The sequence below is a fragment of the Labrus mixtus genome, chromosome 18 (assembly GCF_963584025.1).
Source record: "Labrus mixtus chromosome 18, fLabMix1.1, whole genome shotgun sequence".
Classification (NCBI taxonomy): Eukaryota; Metazoa; Chordata; class Actinopteri; order Labriformes; family Labridae; genus Labrus; species Labrus mixtus.
Window position 1 is genome coordinate 25,730,654 of NC_083629.1, and position 7,500 is coordinate 25,738,153.

General features: G+C 51.7%; 1 protein-coding gene and 1 long non-coding RNA gene across 2 annotated transcripts in view; both read left to right on the forward strand.

The window, feature by feature from the left end:
* The window catches only part of LOC132993697 (uncharacterized), a 105,126-nt gene that overhangs the window by 292 nt on the left and 97,334 nt on the right, over window positions 1-7,500 (forward strand). The window lies entirely within an intron of this gene.
* Window positions 4,251-7,500, forward strand: part of ccdc177 (coiled-coil domain containing 177) — a 3,987-nt gene continuing 737 nt past the window's right edge. Inside the window, exons 1-2 of the mRNA XM_061063625.1 lie at window positions 4,251-4,408; window positions 5,353-7,500. The exon at window positions 5,353-7,500 is cut by the window's right edge and continues 737 nt beyond it. Of these exons, the coding sequence (XP_060919608.1) occupies window positions 5,365-7,500 (2,136 nt within the window). The 5' untranslated portion in view covers window positions 4,251-4,408; window positions 5,353-5,364. The remainder of the gene's footprint in view (window positions 4,409-5,352) is intronic.

Genomic DNA, 7,500 nt, shown 5'->3' on the forward strand with positions numbered 1-7,500 from the left:
GCCTGTCATTCCACTCTCTCTCTCTCTCTCTCTCTCTCTCTCTCTCTCTCTTTCTCTCCATGATTTCTGACTCTATCCTCTGTCCTGTCTCTACAATGATGGCATGAAAATCTCCAAATCAATCTTTGTCTTGGTGTATTGGTGCTAAACAGTTAACAGGGAAATAAAGCAGAACTAGAAACAACTTAAATAATACAGAAGAAGATATTACAATATATAAAATAGAATTTAAAAATTTAAAATATAAAAAATAAAAATAAAAAACACAAACTGTACAAAAGGTGTGATGTAGGAGCTGTGCAGTGGACTATGAGAAAAAATCTTAACGTGTGTAAGTACTCAAATGAAACGTTTGTATCGAGCTCGACAATACAACAACCAAATCAACATTTAAAGCTGCAGGGGAAACAAATGAATCAATAATACCACTTTTAAAACTTTTATTTGAATACCTTAAATGACTTTTTGTGGATTCTACTCCCTCTGTAAGATGAAGTGCAGACTCTGAATCATTACTGAATCTCTGCCTCACTTCTCTATTAATAGTCTGAGTGTGTTATCACTCCTGAAGAGTTTGTGTTCTGCAAACACGACCAAACACAATTACAGCTCTGACTGAGTGGCGGGCGGAGGGGGGGGCGGGGGCTGGGCGGAAAAAAAATCAGAAAAGGTCAGATACAAAAAAAAACTCCAATCCTTTGAAAAGTCTCATCTGGACTTCATTCCATTAAATTCCAAATATTTTATATGAACTGGTTTGTGATTTTCACTACAGCTCCTGAAAACGAGGAGAAGCAAACTGGCCTCTTCACACACACACACACACACACACACACACACACACACACACACACACACACACACACACACACACTGAGGAGCATGACTGGTGACGGGAACGTACAGCAACAAATAAATAAGCGCACAAAGGAGAATTCTGGGTGACATTAATCGGCGATGTGAGGGATTTCTACGCAGTGAGAGAAAGAAAGAGAAAGTGGACCCAGAGGGTGTGAAAAGGGCTTTTGAGTCTGGACCGGGGTGTCCCGCACCTGCGCCGTCTATTCACCCCACTGTTTACACACTGTCATCCACAATTAATACCTCACGGGGACGGGGCTGCCTGCCCTCCACAGGGGCCCCCGGACCCATCCCGGGCCCTTATGGATGCCTAATTGAGCATACCGCTCTGCTGATTGAATTAACAGCTCCGTCTCTGGGACCTTTTCCCCTTCCAGCGAGGAGGGGGGGACTATTCCTCACCCGCATGGGACCCCTGTACGTCCCACAGAAGACAGAGCTGGAGGGGGAGGGGGAGGGGGGGTGGGGCTGGAGAAAGCAAAGGGTCAGGAGGGGGGAGTTGTTGAAACTGTCCAGAAAACGTGTCCCTTTCTGTTGGCAAAGCGAGGCTGGAAATGTGAACTGGGGGGCAACCAGAGGTCTCAGTCTTCACAGGACCGGCGAGCTCTAGCAGGGCAGCACAGAGCGAGGGGAACGCCGGCCGTCCAGTCCTGCAGCAACTTTCTCACAATCTGACGCTCTGCTTTTATGTCACTCTTTGTTTCTTGCTTGTTTTGGTTCTCAGCCCACATAGTAATGATTAGGGAAAGATGCGTCTCTTTATGAAGGTCGATCGTTCTAGAGGAAGTTTCCTCAATAGAAGTGAACTTCTCTCTCTAAATATCCATTCATTACTCATTACCCCCCAACTGTGTTTGTCTTTATGCAGGTGCACAGTCCGACATGTTGAAGACTGAAATAACTTAACTTAGTTTAAAGTCTCATGAAGAGGAAATCAAAAACCAACGCCTTTCTTACTGTTAAAAAAGGAAAACGGTTTTACAAAATATGAAACTGAATAAAATAAATTATGTTTTTATCTCGGGGAGATACCGTGCACATGGGAAACAATAAGAGGATTGAATATTTACATGCTGCTAAGTCATGCCGCCAGAAGTGCAAGTAGTAAAATTCAGAAGTATTTTTACTTTATTCAAGTGTTTCCCTTTAAAGGAGCAGTCTGTAACTCTGACACCTAGTGTCTTAAAAGCGCCTACCTTCTCTGGTCCAAACAAATCCAGAGCATTCAGGAGCAGAATCTAAAGTTAGAAGGAGGACATACTGGCTGCTGCATTGTTGTCAGAGAAGCCAGCACTTCAACATGTTTCCTTAATGATCACATAGTAAGATACCTTTATCATCTCACTCTCTACACAGCTCACTGATTGGTCCTTTATCATCTCACTCTCTACACAGCTCACTGATTGGTCCTTTATCATCTCACTCTCTACACAGCTCACTGATTGGTCCTTTATCATCTCACTCTCTACACAGCTCACTGATTGGTCCTTTATCATCTCACTCTCTACACAGCTCACTGATTGGTCCTTTATCATCTCACTCTCTACACAGCTCACTGGTCAAATATCAACAAAGGAGCGAAAAACATGGTTTGGTTTCTTTAATTAAATACAGGAAACATTTTCAGTTTTCCATATTCTGTTTTAAATGTGATTTTATAGTTTAGTATAGATTTCAAAATGTTCTTTTCTAAGGGTGTAAGTTTTGAATTGTGCAGGTTTGTCTTGAGGTCCACAGAAAGTTTTCCTGTAAACGTATGAAACATTAAAGTTAACCAGGTTTTGTTCCTGTTCACTGGGAATCATATTTTTGTAAAGTTTAGACTGGTTCCCAGTATAAACCAGTATCATAGGGATTGTTCCAGACCCCTCAGCAGCTGCCGGGTTCAGCAGTGGTCTCCATGACTGCACAGAGCCGCTCACCTCTCGATGAACCCCCCAGTCCAGCTTCGGTGGTGGGGAGCATGCCCCGGAGTACCAAAAACAAAAACACAGAAATTCTGCCCAACATACCCCCGCACCAGTGAACTGTGCAGCCACCACGCCGTGCCCACCCCCCCTCTCAGACCCCCATGCCCCCGGTTAACAAGCCAGCCAGCACGTTCCCTGTTGTCACTTGTTACACACTGTCCTCCTGATACGGCTGACGGGCGGGGCCAATTAAACTCGCACTGTTCCCCACACCGGGTCAGGAGTTTAGTGGGTCATCGTCACCATGAGAGTGGTTCAGCTCGGTACGGACATAAAGATGACATCCTCTCCATTAGGACGGAAAGATCTGAGAAACATATGTGATGTATGATAACATTTTTCAATATGAATTTGAATGTATTTATTTAATAGGGACGATGCTCTCTTTCAGAGTGTGATGTCACAGTTTCCTCGTCTTTCCGTCTTTGTGACGAGTTTTGTTTGAAAAGAATTAAAAGCCCGCCTCGTGTTGACGCCTGTCTCGATAAGGCGTTATGACCTCACAGCCTCCAGCAGCAGCTCGTGACGGAGAAGTTCACACGACTTCATCGCTTCATCCAAATCTGAAACTCAAGAACAAACTGAGAAATGTTCCTGACTTTCATTTTTCTAAAGGAATGATGATGTAAAAGAATGAAAGAACTCCTGTTTTTATTTTCTTCATGTCGATGTAAGAAACTGAAGTTCAAGTCTTCTCCTCAGCAGCTGATTGGCTGCCCACGCCCCTCAGACTACAGAATCTGTAGTATCACAGCGCCCTCTAGTGGCCACTCTGAGCACATACAGTTTGTTTCATTTCACAGAGGGGGGGCGGGGTGGCAGCTGTTTCATACGGTGATCTGCCTCCTGATTGGTCAGAGATTAAATCATCTTTAATGTGAAGGATCACCTCTCATCCTCACGGGATACTTTATGTTTTAATATGTTCAGTAAATATTTAATGTTTCCTTAAAGACATTCCTCTTCTATAGTTACTTACGTGTGTGTGTGTGTGTGTGTGTGTGTGTGTGTGTGTGTGTGTGTGTGTGTGTGTTGGAGCAGGCTTCATTCTGAAGGTTAACTCTCTTCAGGTTTCGGTTTTGTTCCACCTTAAATCTTGTTTCGTGGTCTGTGCAGGCGCTTGGTTAATTGCACCATGCAGCCAGTTTTTTTTTAGCATATTTGCCGGAGGCGGGCGGAGCTAAGGAGGCGGGGATGGAGGGATGCTGCTGAGGAGAAAGCAGGTGGAGACCGCGGATGTTTACGGGATACACTTTGCAGAGGGAGGCTCACAGGAAGCTCGAGAGCAGATTTTTCTTTTCCGTCGTGAAGATTAAAAATTTCTCTCTGGATTCGTCTTTTCTGTGCACAGACTCGAGCTGCTGCTGCTGCTGCTGCTGCTGCTGCTGCTCGGTAACACCGACCGGCTGAGGAACGATCCATCTGTCTGTCTGTCTGCCGCTGCAGGTTACGACGATGTGATGCTCCATCGAAAAGGCTTCTCCCCTGAAACCTGATATTATGCGGGGAGCAAGGGGCGCTGCACGGATACAAGGGGAACAAAGCGACGGTTTAGAAAAGGTTTTACAAACTGGCAGGTTAGTGGATGAAATACAAACAAATCCACATCTACATAAATGTACAGAACATGTTTATTATCTTATTTATTTTAAGTAATAGAAGAAACAGAGGACACATCTGTGTTTCACATCGATCAGGACTCTGTGCAGATTGTTCCTGCTGATCCGGATCAGCGCAGGCCTCTCCTGTTAGGGAGCTGTGAGTCCATGATGGTGGGCAGAGAGGCTTGTTTATCATTCAAGTGTTTCATTTCAAGCCTTTACTATAAAGTGGTTAATAAAAGATGAGGAAGGGTCTGCTCTGGATTAGGATGCAGAGTGATGTAGAGTGAAGTAATCAGATTCTCTCAGCCCAGTAACTCTGCCAAAAATAGATCCTCTATTAGAGACCGTGGTGCTTCTTCATGTGTTATGTCACTTCCCCTGAAGGGAGGATGTCTCATCTGGAGTCACAATCTGTGCATGAATATGTGTTCATGCATGCGTGCTCAGACCCTCCCCCCACACACACAGACCCCCCCCCCCCCCCACACACACACACACACACAGACCCCCCCCCCACAGACCGACAGACCGCATCTCTCTCTTAAGCTCTTCACTGAACGCTGTAATCCTCTAATTCAAAACTCTTCCTCTGTTTCATCCCCTCATGTATCATAACCCCCCCCCACACACCCCGCCCCCCCTCCATTGATCCCCCCCCACACACCCCGCCCCCCCTCCATTGATCCCCCCCCACACACACACCCCGCCCCCCCTCCATTGATCCCCCCCCACACACACACCCCGCCCCCCCTCCATTGATCCCCCCTACACACACACACACCCCGCCCCCCCTCCATTGATCCCCCCCACACACACACACCCCGCCCCCCCTCCATTGATCCCCCCCCCCCCTCCATTGATTCCCCCCCCCCCCCCCCCCCCCCCCCCTCCATTGATCCCCCCTCCTCTACTTTCAGTATTCGCCAACTATGGTTGACCCCTCGGAGGCCGACGAGCAGACTAAGTGTAAAGGCCCGCAGCTCGACCCCCCCTCCGTGGTCTCTGAAGACCCCCGGCTGCCGGATCAGGCGGACGGCACGACGACAGAGGAGGATGGGGACGCCGGTTTTGAGACTCCTCCCACCGGCAGTTCTGAGCCGAGCCCCTGCCACACCGCCGCTCCTCCGCCGGGACCGGACCCCGCCGCTCATCGGGGGGCTCCGCCTCAGCAACCACAGACTCAGACGGACAAAGACCCGCCCCCAAAGCTACACCTGGACCTGTACAACTTCGACTCGCCGGCCGCCGAGGGGAGCCGCTACGTGCTGACGAGCCCGCGCTCTCTGGAGGCGTGCGCTCGCTGCGGGGTCAAACCCGTGGAGCTGCTGTCTCGCCCGCTCGCCGACTTCGCCCGCGAGGCGCCCGGGCGCTCCATGCGCGTGGCGACCGGTCTGTTCGAGGTCTACGAGAGGGACCGGCACGCCAAGCTGAGGCAGTGCAGGGAGGAGAGAGAGAGGATCATCAGGGAGGAGAAACGCCGGATCCTGCAGGCGGCGGTGAACAACAACGGCGGCGCGTCGTCGTCCTCGGTGGAGCCGCAGCACAAAGCCGCCTCAGGATCCACGCTGTCCCCAAAATCTGGAACGGTGACCTCCAGCTTGGCGCCGGAGTCTGGAGCGTCCTCTAGATCGACCTCATCGGGTCAAACCTCCAAAACGACCACGGCTCTTTTACCTAAAGCGTCCTCCTCCGGTTTCAGTACCTCCCCTAAATTTGCCAATTCAGGATCGACTCCGCCCTCAAAAACGGGTTCAACGACCTCCAAGCCGCCGTCGTATCGAGCTGGTTTTTCATCGTCTGAACAGGTTAAGAATGCTCGCCCTCTCTCGTCCGGCCCGCCGCCTGTCGTCAGGAAGTCCTCAGGCGGTAAAACCTCAAACACATTCCCCAGATCGACGCCCAAACTTCCCGCCTTCCCCCGAGCCAACTCCACGTTAACGTCCTCTGTGTCCAAACCTGCGGCTCAGGGCCCCAGCAGGCCTCTGAACGGCCTGACGGGGGGACCGGCCTCCCAGCACAACGGCCATCTTGGATTACACGCTAAGGGGCGTGGGAAAAGCCACTCGTTGGAGTCCCTGCAGCGGAGGGTCGACCCGGTCTGCTCCTCCACCTCCACCATAACCACCACCACGTGCACCTCCTCCGAGTCGGGTAACTCCTCCTCCTACAGCTGGGATGGCGCCCGGGATCACTGGGCCAAGTTCTCCAGTCCCCGTGCTCGCACCATGGCCACGTTCAACTCCCTGATGGGCCGCAGCCTCAGCCTCGGCGACCTCAGCCACTCCCTGCAGACCACCCAGAAGGTGGAGCGCATCGTGAGGGAGGTGAAGCGCCGCGGCCTGAAGGCGGTGTCTGAGCGCGACAGGAAGATCGCCGCCCTGATGCTGGCGAGGTACCAGGAGGAAGACATCATGAGTCAGACCCGCTACGTGGCTCACCTGCAGTGGGACAGCGAGCGCCGGATGGACGAGCTGAGGCGCGAGCAGGAGGACCGGGAGAAGCAGAGGGCGGTGCTGGAGTGTCAGCGGGTGTGGCAGACGCAGGTGACCACGCGCCAACGGAGACTCAGCCAGCAGGAGCGCCAGTCGGTGGCGGCGAAGATGAGGCAGGCGGAGGAGAGCGAGGAGCGCTGGAGGGAGCTCTCGGAGCAGCAGGAGCGAGGGCGCCTGCAGAGGCTGCAGCAGGCGGCGCGCGAGGAGAAGCACAAGAAGGCGCTGCAGGAGCAGAACCTGAAGGCGCTGGAGGAGGAGCGGGCGGCCATGTTGGAACAGGAGCGCCTGCTGCTGAAGGAGAAACTCACCATGGCCGAGCTGAAGAGGCAGGAGAAGGAGCACCAGGGGCAGGAGGACCGCCGGGGCCTGAACAAGGCCGAGAAGAGACGCCACGCCGCCCTCATCCAGGAGATCGCCCGCCGAGAGCAGGAGGAGAGAGAGGAGGCGAGGAGGGCGGCCGAGGACAAGCTGAGCCGCTCGCTGGAGAACTACGAGCAGATCGTGGAGCGGCGAGGCCAGGAGCTGAAGGAGAAGGCCAAGCGCGAGGAGAAGCAGATCCAGAAAGCTCGCCAA